The 17,968-nt window shown below is 37.8% G+C and overlaps 2 protein-coding genes across 6 annotated transcripts; one reads left to right on the top strand and one right to left on the bottom strand.

Annotated features, from left to right (window-relative positions):
• Positions 1–382: 382 nt before the first annotated feature.
• LOC308696192 (uncharacterized protein) lies at positions 383–6,002 on the bottom strand. Of its 4 annotated transcripts, none has more exons than XM_081374643.1 (8): positions 5,716–6,002; positions 4,737–5,253; positions 3,669–4,374; positions 3,130–3,211; positions 2,531–2,755; positions 1,257–1,390; positions 751–825; positions 383–659 (listed from the first exon to the last, which is right to left on the bottom strand). In XM_081374643.1, exons 2-8 carry the CDS (start codon positions 5,250–5,252, stop codon positions 640–642), a joined length of 1,758 nt encoding a protein of 585 aa, XP_081230769.1. In that variant the 5' UTR covers position 5,253; positions 5,716–6,002; the 3' UTR covers positions 383–639. The 4 variants fall into 4 exon arrangements, with proteins under 4 accessions (XP_081230769.1, XP_081230767.1, XP_081230766.1 ...); XM_081374641.1 differs by having other exon boundaries at positions 751–874; XM_081374640.1 differs by having other exon boundaries at positions 751–874; positions 5,475–5,722.
• Positions 5,769–17,946, top strand: prpf4ba (pre-mRNA processing factor 4Ba). Of its 2 annotated transcripts, XR_014030795.1 has the most exons (18): positions 5,769–6,313; positions 6,656–7,825; positions 8,285–8,425; positions 9,127–9,273; positions 9,357–9,438; positions 9,892–10,099; positions 11,101–11,174; positions 11,507–11,597; positions 11,693–11,840; positions 12,040–12,177; positions 12,265–12,418; positions 12,504–12,618; positions 12,704–12,855; positions 12,953–13,039; positions 13,433–14,247; positions 15,273–15,772; positions 17,285–17,333; positions 17,724–17,946. XR_014030795.1 is itself a non-coding variant. In XM_081374637.1 (15 exons), exons 1-15 carry the CDS (start codon positions 6,213–6,215, stop codon positions 13,634–13,636), a joined length of 3,012 nt encoding a protein of 1,003 aa, XP_081230763.1. In that variant the 5' UTR covers positions 5,769–6,212; the 3' UTR covers positions 13,637–15,526. The 2 variants fall into 2 exon arrangements, 1 of the variants encoding a protein (XP_081230763.1); XM_081374637.1 differs by lacking the exons at positions 17,285–17,333; positions 17,724–17,946 and having other exon boundaries at positions 13,433–15,526.
• Positions 17,947–17,968: the final 22 nt, after the last annotated feature.

The following is a 17,968-nucleotide window of genomic DNA, read 5'->3' on the forward strand; positions in this document are numbered from 1 at the left end:
TCCTCTGTTAAAGTGAAATTTGGCTGATGGTGCACTGAGCAACAGGTTGGATAATCCAGTTTCTATTGGATTGCTAGTGGGATTTGCTTGTAGTTTTAAGCGCAGTATTACACTTGCAGTATCATGGCATTAGTCAATCCTTTCATCGCTTACTATTTTAAATCTATAATTAACCACCCAATGAAATAGAGTAAATTACATTCACCTATATGACTTTAATTGCTGTGTCAATGCTGAGGTGATCAACATAATATTCCAATAGCAATGGTATATGGAATTTACTGATTTACTTTGTTTGCATAAGAAAACAATACTTTGCTCTGTCATTATAAAATAAGTGACTGGAATAAAATAAGTGACTGGAAAGAGAAAACTCCCAAGGCAAAGGAATAAAAATTTTATATATAAAAAAATACATTTTATTTACAAATCATAAATATCACTTGGATGTCCGTGCTCTTTGAGAAGGTGCGGTTTGGGAGCCAGAACCAGAGCTGTTCCTCTGCCCCAGTGCGGCGGTTTGTTCGGCACTGTGATGTTTCCTCATGTGTCGCACCAGCAGCTGGCGGTCTGGTGTGGAATACTGGCACAGGTGACAAGGGAATGACTCTCCTGTGTGATGACGCCGTGAATGGAGGTCTAAGCTCTTCTTCTGGATGCTGAAGCAAAACGCAAAGGACTATTCTTAGCTAGAGATGTTGTATGAAACAAGTGTAGTCTGTCGACTTTATGACAGGCGAGTACATGTACCTGCTGTATGGACAGTACTGGCAGCAGTAAGGCTTTTCTTGTGTGTGCGTCCTTGAGTGTCGGCGCAGAGAGCTTCTGTCAATAGAAGCATAGGAACACTGTGAACACTTGTATGGCTTCTCACCTAAAGCAAAAAGAAAAACAAATCACTAGAATTCTCACACTCAGGGAGTGCAATGTCATGGCAACTGTTCTATGAGAACCAGTCTTTTGAAAGGAATTCCATTAAGCTTTAAATCTCTGAATGTCACCATGAGCCGTCTTTCTCCATATATTTGCTCCATTTCTAATTAAAGTAGCGTGGGAAAGTCATTTAATGGCCTGGCTCTGATAATAATAATTTCTGTTTAGTGACCAGGAATAATAAAGGAGAGATGGACAAGATGTGTCACTGTCATTCCGAAAACAATGATCTATTGCCACTGCAAGATTCATATATATATATATATATATAAATAAGTGTTTAATATTAAAAGATGATATCTACAATGTGCTTGAAACTGCACCTGTGTGGACGCGCAGGTGCTGTTTGAGTGAGGCTTTGAGACGAGTGCAGTAGTGGCAGTGTGGGCACTTAAATGGCTTATCTCCTTGATGAATGCCCATGTGACGCCGCATGGTCAACTTGGTAGAAAACTTCCTGTACAGAGATAGACAGAGGTAAATTATAGAAATCTGACAATAAAAAGTTATCGCAAAAGAAAAGGAAAGGCATGTTAAGCATGATTATTCTAGATATAATTTTTTTTTTTTTTATTAATGTTTGGGGCCAGTAAGATTTTATTCATACTTTTATTCAGCAAGGACACATTAACTTGATCAAAAGTGACATTTATAATGTTACAAAAGATTTCCATTTCAAATAAATGCTGTTCTTGTGAACCTTTTATTTATCACATAATAACAAATCCTTTGAACAGTAGTGTATGTACTATAATATACGACCACATTAAAGGGTTAGTTCACCCAAAAATGAAAATTCTGTCAGTAATTACTCACCCTCATGTTGTTCCAACCGCGTAAGACCTTCGTTCATCTTCGGAACACAAATTAAGATATTTTTGATTAAATCTGAGAGTTGTCTCACTCCTCCATAGGCTTTCAGAGGGACCGAAACTTGCTGGCCCAGAAAAGTTATTAAAGAGATCGTTAATATAGTCCAAGTGACTACAGTGGCTCAATCTTAAGTTTATCAAGCGACGAGAATACTTTTTGTGCGCAAAAACAAACAAAAATAACGACTTTATTCCACTATTCATTTCCTTCTCTCTGGGCCTCTAGTTGGTTCACGTAGTGTTTTTGCGTAGCGCGTCTGTGTTACACGTCACCACGTAGGCTCACAATTGGCCGAAGCGGGTCATGTGTGTGATGCGTGATGACGTGCAACACAGACGCGCAGCGCAAAAACACTACGAGGCCCAGAGAGAAGGAAATGAATAGTGGAATAAAGTCGTTATTTTTGTTTGTTTTTGCGCACAAAAAGTATTATCGTCGCGTGATATACTTAGGATCAAGCCACTGTAGTCACTTGGACTATATTAACGATCTCTTTAATAACTTTTCTGGGCCAGCAAGTTTCGGTCACCTAGCAGCCTATGGAGGAGTGAGACAACTCTCAGATTTAATCAAAAATATCTTAATTTGTGTTCCGAAGATGAACAAAGGTCTTACGCGGTTGGAACAACATGAGGGTGAGTAATTACTGACAGAATTTTCATTTTTGGGGGAACTAACCCTTTAAGTCAAAATAATATAGCAAGGAAAGAAATGATTCTCGTACTTGTCACAGAGGTTGCAGCAGAACTCTTTCCGTCTGGAAACAGTGAGTCCAACAGATGTCTCACCCTTCAGGTGAACCACTCTGTCCTTTCCTCCTTCTTTGCTCTTTTCCCTTCCCGCAACCATGGTTTTCAACCTCTTCTTCCTAACCTGAGACCATGACTCTGGCTTCATTCCTCTGAGGCATTCTGGGTATTTGGTGGATAAATTAAGTTGCTGGTTTTCTCTGAGTACAGGCAAAGAAGTTGGTTTCAGCAGTCTGACAGTCTCACCAAATACTCTTTAAAGCAGTGGTTCTCAACCTTTTTGACTCCGAGACCCCTGTCGTCCACTATCATTTTTGAATACATTAAATCTACGGATACTCATTGTTTCTGTAAATTTCAGGATTCCAGAAGTTTCAAGAGCCGAATGTTCTTCAGGGTTCCCACTCTTGTTAACCAATGAATTTGTATGATTTTCTTTTCATTAATTTGTGGTTTACTTAATAAAGATTAAGGATGAGGTTCATATTTTTTATAAATATTTAATAAAGATTAAGGATGAGATTAATATTTTAAACATTATTATTTCTACCCGATGATAACACAAGATACTTACATACTGTGAGCAATCTGTTTTTCTTGATCAGCCTGTTTGTGTTGAGTGTGAATATGCTTCAGTGTTTTCTTCCATGACTTCTCTAAAAAATAAAATTCAAAAATAAAAAGATATAAGAAACAGCAAAACTCAACAGAAATACAGAGAAAATAGCTATGAAATTTCAAATTATTAAACATTTTAAAGTTTATGATTTTCGGTGTCTGAGACGAAAAAGACTTTATCCAATATTGAATTAAAAATACATTTCTAATTGAATGTTACGGGTCTGGATAAAATAAATATTAAAAACACATGTAAAAAAGAACAAACACTGCTATTGTGATTATGCTTTGGATCACAACCAATTTTTAGGGTTAATCTAGCCCATCAATTCAGCAAAGACGATTTTGATCTGTACATCCTGCCAATACACATATTAATAAAATACTAGTTCAAAACTTAAAATTCTTGTACTGGGGTCAAGTCTTTCAAAATGTGCACTCCAACATAGGCTATAGCTTGTCACACCTGCATAGCATACAGTAAATAATGTGTACCTTTGAAATCACAGTGTAAGCATTTAAATCCTTCTTGAAAATGACATTGTTGATGTATTTCCCACTCCTTCCCTGAGTGACACGATTCCAGGCAAAGAGAACACTGCACCAGCCCTCCAGACTCAGATCGACAGTGATGCCGCTGATTATGCCTTTCTTCATGTGCTTCACAAGAATCAGCTCTCCTAAATGTCCTGGGGCAAACACTACATTTATGCCTCTTTGAGCCTTTTCTTTTTCCATGTCCCCTCCAGTGTTGCTCCATATCAACCCACTCCTCTGATTCGCAACCGCAGCGAGGGCATCTGAAGCCTTGGTCTCCACTATGGCATTTTAGGTGCACCTCTAGCATGCTACGACTGGATGCAACTGTCTGGCAGAGGATACAGGCCAATCCGCCATCCTCCTCCTCAGACGGCTTCTGCATTTCAGCATCCATGCAGGTATCTCCAGCATCCTGCTCACCTTCTGGATGGGACAGGCTTTTTGTTGAATTTGCAGACTGAGGTAAACACTTAGTGCTTGAGATTCTGCACAACCCAAGAGTCATGAGATGAGCCGACTGGGCCATTTCCTCATCCTGAACTTCTGTGTCCATTCCACTGTTCAAAGGAACAGCCAGATCTGTGCCAGTATCCTCTAGCTGAAACACAGTTTCCTCCTCGCTGTCCTCATCATGCCTACCCTCCTCAAAGAGTGTGCTCACCTTCATAAAACAAAAGTTTACATGTAAATTATCTAATATTTCAAACTAAATTAAAGGAATAGTCCACCCTAAAATGTGAATTCTGTCATCATTTACTTCTTGTTCCAAACCTGTATGACTTTCTTTTGTGGAACATAAAAGAAGATATTTTGAAGAATGTTGGTAACCAAACAGTTTTGGTTCCCATTGAGCTGAAACTGTTTGGTTACCAATATTCTTAAAAGGATCTTCTTTTATGTTCCACAGAAGAAAGTCCATCACACAGGTTTGGAACAACATGAGGGTGAGTAAATTATGACAGAATTTTTTTTCCATTTTTGGATGGACTATCCCTTTAACATTGCAGGAATCTTTATAGTCACCTCACAAGTTTGTGCCACATGCAAGTTGCCATCAGAGTTGGAGCCCAGGCCAATGTCACATGACCGTGGGCTGATGTTTTGAAACATGCCGTACATCGGGAGGAGGAAAGACATACGCTCCATGTCCATCTGATCCTCGTTGCTTTTTGAGCCAGAATGGAGGTCGCTCTCTAGGTCGTATGGAGAGCTGTTATGGTCGACCTCATCTTCATCAACAACCCTCATTCCTACGCCCAAACTCTCCTCATCCTCTTTCTCCAGACATGGCAGATGGGGGCATGGGGACACTGGATCATGTCTTTCCATGACATGATGGCTAATCTTGGCTTTTTGGTTGCTGGTAAATTGACAGACTCTACATCGGTATACTTCAACTAAGAAAGCTTCCACTAAAGAGGACACATGAGCTTCAATGCCTTCTGCTGAGCTGCAGTAGAGACTGGAAGTGACATTTTCTTCTGCAATTCGAAGGGTTACTGGTTGAACGTCTTGATATGCATCTTTAAACCCACCCATTCTAGGAAACATTAGAAGAAGAAAATAGATCAGTTAGTCATTATACGGTCTTGTCAATTATCCTAAGTACGAAATATTTATTGTTTTTTAATTAACAATTAATGTTAAATGAAGATTAAGATTCTTAAGTCGTGGTTGTGGCCAAATTAAGCTATTGCACCAAGTGAGAGTGACAAATAGAAACAGGTCTTTCATTTTCCCGTTCAAAATCACTTAAATTACCTTTCTCCCATTCTGATGTTTCTGTTATTTTTGAAAGATCCTGCTGTGCTGAATTGTTTGACGAAGATAACGTTAGTAGATTCACAATGTCTGACTGTGATACCAGTACTAACTTCAAAATAAACAATCAAACTGTCTTCCAAATATTAATTTAAAAGCTTCTGATTAGATATTTGCGAACAGGTGTTCCTAATAAAGTGTCCGGTTATATGTGTAAAGGATGTGTAAATTATGTACGTACCTGCATCAAAAGAGTGGTGTCTTTAAATGACGTAGCTTGTGCTGCGGAAGCAAACGGGCGGTTTAGGGACCACGGCGTAATTACAATCCACAGCATAAAATGTGACATTTGCTATATTTTTCTCTGTACTGATAAAAAATTAAACGTTGTTTTCGTGCTCGACCCTAATTTACAACTACTTTAAGTGTGTAGGCAAAATAGCGAACACTAAATCGATCACAACTGTTCGTAGACAAGAAATTTTCTAAGATCCCTTCGTTCGTCAGTGTTTAATACACACTGCGCATGCGGTGTTTGGTAAAGAACGTCCCAATGAACTTAACCGATTAGTGTGTCGATTCAGTGATTCAGTCAGTTCAGTTAAATTTTCCTTTGCGGATAGCCACTTTATAATGTATAGTGAGAGGAAAATGTTAAAACCCTTTTAAATTAATATTTGGAAGACAAGTTGATTGTTTATTTTAAAGTTATAAATGGTATCAAAGCCAGACTGAATTATGAATCGACTCTTTTTTTCAAATAACTCACTCAGCACAGCAGGATATATCAAGATGGCGAACACGGACACATTAGCCAAAACAATAGCGAAGGATTATGTGTAAGTTACACCATTACGGGCTTTTTGTCGCATTATTTTGGTATTTAGATATTTAAATAAAAGTTATATGTATTGAACATGAAAACGTTTCTGTACAACTGGTTTGACATGCAGTTTTTAGTCAATATCTGTTAACACTTCTGTCCGTCTCTGGTCGACGTAAAGCAGCTGTGTTTTTCTATATACTTTAACGTTTAAACCAACAACAATGAAACATTAGTCTTGAATACCTTCTAATTGTAGACATTTATCATAATACATCCTAGAAAACCAGGCTATATCTTTGTTGTGCTTGTTGGAAAGTAGATTAATATCATATTACTATTCTCTACTCTTTTCCAGGGATGATATGGAGAGCTCTGACAGCGTGGATGAAAATGAACATGTATCCGGTGAAGATGGAGCTAGAAAAGCAAATAACATGGACGTCGCTAGGGTGGAAAGACACAAGAGAAAGAAACACAAACATCGAAGCAAGCACAGAAAACATAAATATCCCTCACCAGATGAGAAGGACCACAAACACAAGTACAAACACAAACATAAGCGGAAACACAGAGACTCATTCCATGATGATAAAAACTGTTCTGCTGGCTATGAAGGTGCTGTCATCTCTCCAAAGCGATCCAGATTTGATGACCTTGCTGCTCTGGAGGATCTGGAGAAACAGAGGGCCATGATTCAAGCAGAGCTTGATAATGAGCTAATGGAAGGGGCTGTGCAATCAGGTATGGGACTGATATTACAGGGTTATAACTCAGATTCAGAGGAGGATGGTGAGGTCCAGGAGGCTGTGCAAAATGGTGAACAACAGAGACAAGATCTCAATGACTATGTAATGGCTAAGGGACATGCTGAAAGATCTCGACAGGATTGCATAGATGATGAACATTTTTATTCTCTGCTGGAAGGCAGAAGCACATCTGATGAGATGTCAGTCCAGGCTCATAAATCAGAAATTAGAGTTAGTAAGACTGGGTTAGATGTTAATATCTGTGAGAGGCCTAGTGGTCCCAGCCAGGCGAGGGAGCAGAGACGATCCCGAAGCATTGAGAGATCCAAAGACGGTGGTCAGAGGTCCAAATCTCCTGTGAAGTCCAAGGGATTGCCATCAACCAACAAAAAATCAGCTACACGACCCGAAGAGCAAATTGTAGACCACAGATCCTCAGCGAGAAGGAGCAAATCTAGATCTAAAGAAAGAAACACCAACTTGCTAGAAGCTGACAGGGAGAGAGACAAGAAATCAGAAAAGGCACCCTTAAAAGAGGCCTCATCAGGAAAAGAGAATCGATCTCCTAGCAGAAAACAAGGTCCAGAACAGCACAGCCCGTCTGTGCGTCCCAGGGGCCTCCGCTCACCGGAACGCTTCCCTGTTGTGCAGAGCACAGACCGGGCATCCAGACAGGATAGATCTTCATGCCAAAACAGATCTCCTCCAAGGAGAGGGCGATCTCGGTCGGTTGAGCGGAGACGGAGAGAAGAAGAGCGTCAGAGACTCCCCAATGACAGGTTATTTTTCTTTCTTGCTCTGTTCATTTAAATCTTTGATAGAAACGATTGTGTCATTGCTCTAACTTTTCAAGCTGGCTAGAATTCCACCATACATTTTTTGTAATTGCGTCTGTATTCAATCAGTGGTGTTATTGTTTAATAAAACTAAATCTATAACTATTAAAAACATTTTTTGTTAATTAAAAATTTGCAATAAAATTAAATCTAAATATTAGATAAAAAAAATATTAATATAAATTAATAAGTAATGAATAAATACTGTAATAGTATTTAAATAATAATAAAAATTAATAAATGATATATATATATATATATATATATATATATATATATTAGTTTATAAACACATTGTTATTATTAGGCTACAAATATTGTTTATATGAATGTTCCTTGTTACCCAAAAATCTTTTCTTTTTTTTTTATACTCGTTTTCATACTTTTTTGTTATACTCACAGGATGCGATCTCGTGATGAGGTAGGGGGCCATAGAGAGGAGAGTCCTTGTCTGAGCTCCAGACGAAGGTTAAACCACTCGCCTCTCAGACGAAGGTCCCGTTCTCCCAGAAGACGAAGCAGCAGGTCTCCTTTCAGATACAGGTGACTCGTGTACTGTAGCTTTTAAATCTGCAACTCCTCATTTAGAGGATACAGCTATCCAAGAGGCTTACAAATTTCGGTGAGCTGAAAATCGGAGAGCTTTCTGTCCCTCCATTGACAGCTGCACAACTACCACTTTGACGCTTCAAAAAGTTCTTAAGAGATCATAAAACTAATCCATATGAATTGAGCGGTTTATTACAAAATTTTCTGAAGAGAAACGATTGCTTTATATGAAAAGCAGATTTTATTCACATAAAAAATATACAACACTCATAAACTCAGACATCAGTTGTGGTAAATAGAAGCTCAAGCATGTTCGCTTGAACCAAAATTAAGTTCATTATGTGTTACACACTATTTTTTTACAGTCTATGGTTACACAGCACGTTTGAGCTTCCTCAAGAGGTTTGTTCTCGTGCATCAAGCAGGTTCGGTTGAGTTTCTGTTTATGTTTGCTGATTAATATTTAGATGTGAATAAAAGCCTAAATTAAATCTGTTCATCATATAAAGGGGATCAAGTCTCTTCAGAAAATCTGGACTAAACCACTCGATTCAAATGGATTAGTTTTACACAGAATGTGTAAAGCAGATGATTTACCCCTACTGTGATTAAGCCCCAAATTTGTGTGTTTCTTTCTGTTATGCCCTTTTTAATCTCTCAGTAGCATTAACACTGCATTAATACTGTGGATCTAGGGAGCGTGACAGGATGGAGCGCAGACAGCAGGTGCGTTCAGGATCACAGGAAAGGCGGAGGAGAAGGAGCAGGGAAAGAGAGGACATGTTTAAGGGCAGTCTGTCTGAAGGAATGAAGGCTGAGCAGGAGGACTCAGATGATGAAGTGTGAGTATTAAGGAATATTATGTTTTGCTTCAATGTTGTTGATCATATTTGGTTTAAATACGAATACTACAATCTGTGTCTAGGATTGAGGATTATGACGTTGATGAAGAGGACGAGGAGGCTTTGATAGAGCAGAGGAGGCTTCAGCGCTTGGCCATCATGCAGGTCGGAATATTTTTAATTTATGCTATGGCTTTTATTTTGTTTTAGACATACACTAATGTTTGGGGTCAATAAGATTTTTTTGAGGGGAGAGAAATTTCCCTTCCGTCGTTACTTAATGGTTAGAGAGTCAGACTGGTAACCCGAAGGTTGTTGGTTTGATTCTCAATATTGGCAGGAGATGACTGAGGTGCCCCTGAGCAAGGCACCTAACCCCCAATTGCCCACTGCTCCGTGTGTGTGTCTGTTTTTTCAGTTTTTCCATCACAGGGATGTATTAAAATAGAAAACTGTTTTTTTAAATTGTTGTATAATTTCACAATATATCTGTTTTTACTGTATTTTTTATTAAATATAGCATTGATGAGCATAAGAGATTTTTTTTTTTAAATATCTTACCGACTCCAAACGTTTGTAGTATATAATGTGATTGTATTTGTAATATGTCTTGTACAGAAATATAAGCCAGAGAATGAGGACAGTAACATGTCAGGACTCTCAGATCACGGCAGTCCTCAGAGTAGCACTCGCAGCCGATCGCCGTCACCTGATGACATCCTTGAGCGTGTGGCTGCTGATGTCAAAGCCTATGAGCAAGAGAACCTGGACACATTTGAGGATAATGTGAAGGCGAAGCATAGTCTTGTCTCTCAAGAAAAAACAGGTATGTCATCTGCTAAATAACCTTTAATTAAACATGTAGATATCCTTTCCACTTAAAAATGTTTTACACAACAAAGAAGTTGATATTGATTGACAAACCTTTAAAATGATGTACACTCATATGAGAGAAAGACTTCAGTCAAATGAGTGGTTTAGTCCATTATTTTCATTATAAACAAAAAATATTGCGTTAGAATTAAATAAAAGACTGAATGGATTGCTACTTCTGTTACTTCTGCGGAGTGATTTACTCCAACTCTGAGCGAACTCTCTGCTCCTCACCACAGGGCTTCTCAGGTGCTGCGAGCAAATCACTCCGCCCAAGTAGCAGTGTTTCGCCTTCTGAGAATATAGTTCCCAGAATGTATACGGTTAGAAGATGGCTCTGTCTCATGTGACATTGTTATTTGTACACACTGTGACTAATACAAATCACAACATGTAAATAGGAAAATGTTGGCGTTATTTTGTCACTTATTGGGAGCAGTATGCTAGCTGGAGCAGTTTACCTCTAGTATTGTGCTAAGCTAGGCTAGCGGTGGGTGCGTCAGACAGAGTTACAGCACGCACCGAGATTAAAAGGGTATGTATGGACTTGTCTAACTCTGGGGAATACGGTGAATAAGCTAAAGTCCCAAAAAGTCGGCATGTTCCTTTAAAGAATACATGAAAAGAACATTTCAACAATCACACTGGTAACTTCTATAACAAAGTAAAATCTCATAAGCCATTCAACTCATGTGATATTTAGAAGGAAATAAATTGATTAATACCTTGATTATAATCACTCATTAGATATATATTGAAGCAGCAGTGGATTCCAGAATCCACCTTCAGTATAAAGTCCAAAACGGCTCTCATATTAGTTGTTTAGGAAGAAGAGGAAATATATGAAATAAAATATGAGACATGAAACATTCACTCTGATGTAATGCAAGGTGGTCTGATACATTATTAGCGATTTTACATTCCTTTCATTGCATCATTGTTCTTTTTCTTTAGGTGCTAATCTGAAAAAGCCAGCAGCCCCTGATATGTTCACAGAGTCAGATGACATGTTCGCTGCTTACTTTGACGTGAGTAGCCAAGTTCCTGCTTTCCATTGTATAGGTCAATGGCTTTGCAAGCCCCAGAATTTGATTGAATTTGCCCATGTAAGGGGATCTCTACAGGTAGAGTTGCATAGTCCTGTGCAAGCTGTTGTTTCTGTTCTGGAAACTTTGTTCAAAGCTTTTTTTTTTTTGAAGTGGGTAATCTGACTCTGTGGTGCTCACTGGATCTCGAGGCCTCTCAGACTTTGAAATGGTCTCTTACTGTGTCAGTCACTCATTCATGAATGAACGTTTTAATCAACTCTCTGAATTCAGTTGTGTTGACTGACAATTCCACATCTAATCTCTCTCCGCAGAGTGCCAGGTTACGAGCCGCAGGCATTGGAAAGGACTTTAAGGAGAACCCAAGTCTGAGAGATAACTGGACAGATGCAGAGGGCTATTACCGTGAGTTTGTCTTGTAGCAAATGCTGTATTTAAATCTGTAGAATCCATCTTAAAAGAGAAAATCAAAAACGTGATTGTTCTTTTAATGTATTCAGGTGTGAACATTGGCGAGGTGTTGGACAAACGGTACGGGGTGTATGGCTACACTGGACAGGGTGTCTTTAGTAATGTTATCCGAGCCAGAGACTTGCCCCGAGCCAATCAGGAAGTGGCAGTGAAAATAATACGCAACAATGAGATGATGTAAGACGCTTCCCTTAAAAGCTGAATGCTTAGCCTTTAAACATTTCTGTCTGGTACAGTTGGATCTCTTAACCAACACCATACACTGCGATTTGATATGTCTAATTGTGGTGTAAAGATTCATTTAGACAAGAAATTAGATTTAGAAAAGATGTGGATTTGGTCTTCATGTGACTGAAGCCCTTGGTTTGTCCCACAGGCAAAAGACGGGCCTCAAAGAGTTGGAGTTTCTGAAAAAACTGAACGACGCCGATGCAGATGATAAGTTCCACTGTTTGCGGCTATTTAGACACTTTTATCACAAGCAACATCTGTGTCTGGTGTTCGAACCACTCAGGTACATTAGTCAACAAGAATCTATGCATGTGAATCTGTCAAGGCAGCTTGAGTTCTTTTAAGCAACTTTCTTGTTTGCTTGCTTTAGCATGAATCTGCGGGAGGTGTTGAGGAAGTATGGCAAGGACGTTGGGCTTCACATCAAGGCTGTGCGCTCGTATAGCCAGCAGCTTTTCCTGGCCCTCAAACTCCTCAAACGCTGCTACATTCTGCATGCTGACATCAAACCTGACAACATTCTGGTGGGTCACATTCTCTTTCTGTAAATACTGGACTCTAGCTTTCATTTCTGTCTTATAAGATGAATGTATTTGACTCTCCCTGAAGGTGAACGAATCCAAGACCATCCTCAAGTTGTGCGACTTTGGCTCAGCGTCTCACGTTTCAGACAATGACATAACACCATATCTGGTCAGCCGTTTCTACAGGGCACCTGAGATCGGTAAGTGTGCTGTGAATTGACCTAAGAAAGCAACTGTACCTAATTAAAACAAACTGAAATGAAATTCCTCTTCCTCTTTTTGCAGTAATTGGAAATTCATACGATTATGGAATCGATATGTGGTCTGTAGGCTGTACTCTATATGAGCTTTACACAGGAAAAATCCTTTTTCCTGGAAAGACAAATAACCACATGCTAAAACTTGCCATGGACCTGAAAGGAAAATTGCCTAATAAAGTAAGAATTAATTTACATTACATATAATGTTAGGAATTAAGGAAAATTAGAACCAAACATACTAAAAACTGACCAAAATATTATTTAATATTCACAGATGATCAGGAAGGGTCTGTTCAAGGACCAGCACTTTGACCAAAACTTGAACTTTTTGTACACTGAGGTTGATAAGGTCACTGAGAGGGTAAGTGTTATATATTTCATTCATGTTCATCTTGTTTTGTTTTTGACCTATTAACTAGGGCTTTATGATTTTGGGGAAAAAAAATCATATTGAAATTTTACTGAAAGTTTTAAAAAAAAATTTTTAGCTTCCGTTTTGTTGACAACATACCATTTATAAGCACTTATAATTCGAATTTTGGCAAGATGGTTGGCACATGTTGTGATCACAAATGCATATTATATGCAGAGACGAGTGTGTGTGGAGCATCTGCCTGAGTGTGAAGGAAAATGACTGCGCTTTACTCTGAAAAACACAGTGCATATTATTATTTAATTAAATTGTAGCCTTTTTAATTTGATAATATCACTAAGCCATTTTGTGAATTCAGTTTAATTCCAATTAATTGTGCAGGAAAAGATCACGATCATGAGCACCATTAACCCAACTAAGGACCTGTCGATTGACATGGTGGGTCGCCAGGCACTACCAGAGGACCAGCGAAAGAAGGTCTTTCAGCTCAAAGATCTGTTGGACCAGATCCTGATGCTGGACCCTGCCAAGCGGATCACCATCAACCAGGCATTACAGCATCCTTTCATCCAGGAGAGGATATGATCAGCAGCATACCTCAGAGACTCATGATGGTTTTGTATCTGCAGATATGACTCAGACAACAAAAGACATTTGCATATTTTATTGCCATGCTATTTTATTTTCATTTCTGATTCATAGTCATTTATAGCGCAGGACACACTCAATATTTACTTTGATTATTTTTTTATTATTATTTTAGATGACCTACAATGCACCCCATAAAATGTAAAGAGTAAATTCTTTCAAGATAATCTATATTGTTCCGATTTCATGCTTCATACACAGCTTCTTGTAGCAGCTAAAATGATATTGCCAGATATATTTGATATTACGATCAAGGTTCAGAATGTAAGAATATACATCTTTGTGCTGAGTTTGCACACCTTATATTTTGTATAATTCTAGAATTTGATGTAAACCAAATATTACTCAACCACCAAGGACTGTTTAGAGTGTGACATGAGTCAGGCCAGCATAAATGCTGTCTATATCCACCCTCCCTTAGGTGTGAGAGTGAGAACGCAACCTGGCGTGCAGGCCCGGCATGCCCCTTGCCCTAGGTGTGTTTCTGCTGAATCTGAGGTCTTGGGTCCTGCTTGACCTGGTCTGCAGGGAAAGCCTCCTCTGTAAAGGCAGGTTGTACACCTCTATTGGTACACTGAAGGTAAGCTAACCCTTCCAAAACAAACGGCATCATTTTGCACTCTTTTCAAGCCCAAAATAAAGCGTCATCAGGCCCTTTTGCCTTCTTCTGCTTTTAAAAAAAAGTAATTTGGAGAAATGGATGCCTATTAAAACCTTTTGTCTCCCTGTTGCTCTGTTCCAAAGCCTAGTGAGGCATTGTAGATATGCAATTTATTACCATTCAAATGTTTGGGGTTGGAATACATTTTAATTTTTTAATAAGCATTCAAGCATTTGATCAAAAATACAGTTAAAAACTGTAATATTGTGAATTACTACATTTTAAAATAAAAAGCAGTTGTGCTGCTTAATATTTCTTTGTAGAAACCTTTTTCTAGATTCTTGATGAATATAAAGTTCAAAAGAACAGCATTTATTTGAAATATAAATATTTCAGAACTTTATAAATATGTCTTAACTGTCACTTGCGATCAGTTGGAAGCATCCTTGCTGAATAAAATAATTAAATATATAATAATAAAAAATGTACTGACCCCAAACTATTGATCAATTAAAAAAAAGTGTAAAATAATTAAAAACGGACTATTTTACCCCAAATATGACCGCTAGGCTGCTGCCTAAAATAGGTTTTGAAACAGAGCTTCTGTTGTGGTTTCTCACAGAGACAAAACAGTCTGAATGAATGAAAAGACTGACAGTTGCTGTCTCAAAAATGGTTGGCACCGTTTATGGTTGACATTGAGGGTAAGAGTGAATCCAAGTATTTGCAATGGACCAAGCACCTTCAGTGTACTGCCTCTGATAGACATACCTCACCTTTTTCAGAGTTGTCACACTTGTCATAGTTTTTGTATAACCTATTGAGTGCTTTTCAATATGCATGAGAATATGTATGGTTTCCAATGCACTACTGTACAACCCCTCTGGTGTGTTTTTTGCTACGTGTAGACAATTTAGATGTCTTTTTCTGTGACTGTTCTCGTGTTTGTGACCATGTTGTCTTTTGATACAGGGGTTTTCCTGCTCTGATCTATGAATCTGCTTGTTACAAGCGGTAATTGCTTCTTTATTCATATCTCAATTCCTTTAAGATACACCGGTCATAAAGTATAGCTCATGCTGGAAGAATTACCTGTTATCTTTTGCAAAGTCTGTCCTGCATGAAAATGGAATAATTTGAATTTATTGTAAATTCACATTATTTGTCATTAAACAACATAAAATAAAGATGTTTTGTGGAGCAAAAAACACAAATTTATACTTCCCACAAGTTGTCTGTCTTTCAAGTTAATCTTAACGCTGTAAGAACATAATTCAGCGTCTTAGGAACCTTATGGTGGGTTTTGTTTCATCGACACTAACTGCTGTTTGTGCTATTTCTCCCATTGTTTCTTTGTGTTCGAGTATATTCTCTGGCCAATGGAGACACGTCTGTCCATCATCCTCCTGCCTGCCTCTGCTTTCAAAGGGACGAGACCTCTTCAAGGCCCTTTATCCAGGTCATTCCTAAAGGCATGTTTAGATCCAACACAAAGCAAAGCTCTGATTAGAAATAAACGACTAGGTCAGAGCTGATGCGTACGGGATTTATGTTCCCATCTCATCTGTAGCATCACTAAATCTTTTTTTTTTTTTTTTTGGCTTGAGCTGTAGATCTGTACAGTGATAATTTCTGTCAAGGACCACAAATATGATAATAAGGGCCCCTTTCTAAAATATAGAGGCAGCTATATATTTTCATGTATTAAAACCCTTGCATGTGAAATGAAATGTGATGTTATAATGAAAACATACTATACAGTCAGGTGAAAAAGAAAGTACACCCGTTTGAATTCTATGGTTTTACATATCAGGACATAAATAATCGTCTGGTCATTAGCCGGTCTTAAAATAACCTGTGTCCTAAACGACATATTACACTGTGTCATTATTTATTTAACAAAAATAAAGCCAAAAAGGTGAAGCCAAGTGTGACAAACTAAGTACACCCTAAGATTTAATTGCTTGTAGAACCACATTTAGCAGTAATAACTTGTAGTAATTTTCTAAATGACTTTCAGTCTCTCATATCATTGTGGAGGAATTTTGGCCCGTTCTTCTTTACAACGTTGCTTCAGTTCATTGAGGTTTGTGGGCATCTGTTGGGAAATCAGCATTTCAACATTGGGTTGAGGTTTGGGCCAGTACAACACTCTTTTTCAGCCATTCTGTTGTAGATTTGCTTGTTTCCTTGGCATCATTGTCCTGTTGCATGCACGCCCTGACCTTGGGGTGAATTTGGTCACGCTTGTAGATGATCAATTAATCAAAGACATTTGATTAGCAGCGCCTGACTGCTACTTACCCTCTTAATTCCTATGAAAGCAGTAAGGGTGCACTTATTTGTCACACATGGCGTCTCCATTTTGGCCTAGTTTTTGTTAAATAAACCATGACGGTGGTTAATCTGAGGTTGTATTTACCTAATTTTAAGACCTGCCAGATGATTTTTTTTATTTTTATTTTTATTATGTCCTGATATGTAAAATCATAGAATTCAAAAGGGTGTACTTTCTTTTTCACATGACTAATATATATATATATATATATATATATATATATATATATATATATATATATATATATATATATATATATATATATATATATATATATATACATCCACTAGTAATTACCCAAGTTTAGTCCAAATATTCCAAGTTAATTTTGACAGCCCTAAAATAATCACATTTTATAACACACTTCTCTGTACTTTTATCAATTCTATCTGCCAGCATTATTATTGGTCTGATCACAGAATAAACTGTCCATATTCAGCTTCATGAAAACCTTGCATTCACTTTAGTTCGGTGTGAACCACAGAGGTTTGTTCCTGGAATTTTTTTTTTTAATCCAAGACCTAAATTGACTTATTTAGTCACTTTGTGTGTCAGCTGATAATTGTGTATTTCCCCAGGATATTTCAAGAACGTGTGCTTTATGTAATGTCCCAAGATACTGCTATATTTATTCTCTGTATTGTAGGTGCTTGCTGATAAAGAAGACTCTTTAAGGAAATCTCATCTGGAAAAAGGTTTCTGTTTTAGCGAGAGCTCTTAATGAGAATTAAGCTGTTGATTTTAAGTTGACTACAGTATTAGCTTTTAAACAATTTGACAAAGTTACAGATACTGTTGTTATTAGTCTTCTCAAATCATTTGGCCACATCCAAATGTATTTATGCAATATAACACTTTTATATCTACATTTGCAAATTATAAGCAATTTATATTTGAGTGTGTATATTCCTCACAAATTAAATTACTGGCTCAACAAACATAAGTTTCAATTTGGTATTACACATTCTAAATTTATCAACCAAAAGGTAATGCTTTTCCTTTTTATGAAATGCATGTTTGCATGTCACCCACAAAAGTGACCTTTACTTTAAACCACAACTAACCATTTTCAATTCTATTTTCAGGGTAAGTGTTAAAGTTTTCCCTACTGTCAAGTGTGACTCCAAGTGTGTGAAAGATCCTGATGGCCAGCTGCTTTCCTACTCTATTATTGAAGTGCCTTTCAAGAGCTCATCTCCTCATCCACCCTTGGGGGAAATGATCTACATCCGTGCACAGCAAAACAATGTGTTCGTTTTGTCACATTATATAGCCAATATTGTCTGAATATTAATAAATAGTGAATTTTAAAATGACTTATCTAGTTTCA

The sequence above is a fragment of the Scardinius erythrophthalmus genome (genome assembly GCF_964197995.2).
Source record: "Scardinius erythrophthalmus genome assembly, chromosome: 9".
NCBI classification, from domain to species: domain Eukaryota; kingdom Metazoa; phylum Chordata; class Actinopteri; order Cypriniformes; family Leuciscidae; genus Scardinius; species Scardinius erythrophthalmus.

Bases quoted from the DNA above. Each gene is read 5' to 3' on its own strand.
- LOC308696192 (XM_081374640.1), bottom strand. The intron at 2,756-3,129 runs GTAAGTATCTTG...GCCTGTACTCAG, and splicing joins AAACAGATTGCTCACAGTAT to AGAAAACCAGCAACTTAATT. The intron at 1,391-2,530 runs GTACGAGAATCA...ATCTCTGTACAG, and splicing joins TGCTGCAACCTCTGTGACAA to GAAGTTTTCTACCAAGTTGA.
- prpf4ba (XM_081374637.1), top strand. From the start codon at position 6,213: ATGAATCGACTCTTTTTTTCAAATAACTCACTCAGCACAGCAGGATAT. The intron at 11,175-11,506 runs GTGAGTAGCCAA...CTCTCTCCGCAG, and splicing joins TGTTCGCTGCTTACTTTGAC to AGTGCCAGGTTACGAGCCGC. The intron at 12,619-12,703 runs GTAAGTGTGCTG...CTCTTTTTGCAG, and splicing joins CTACAGGGCACCTGAGATCG to TAATTGGAAATTCATACGAT.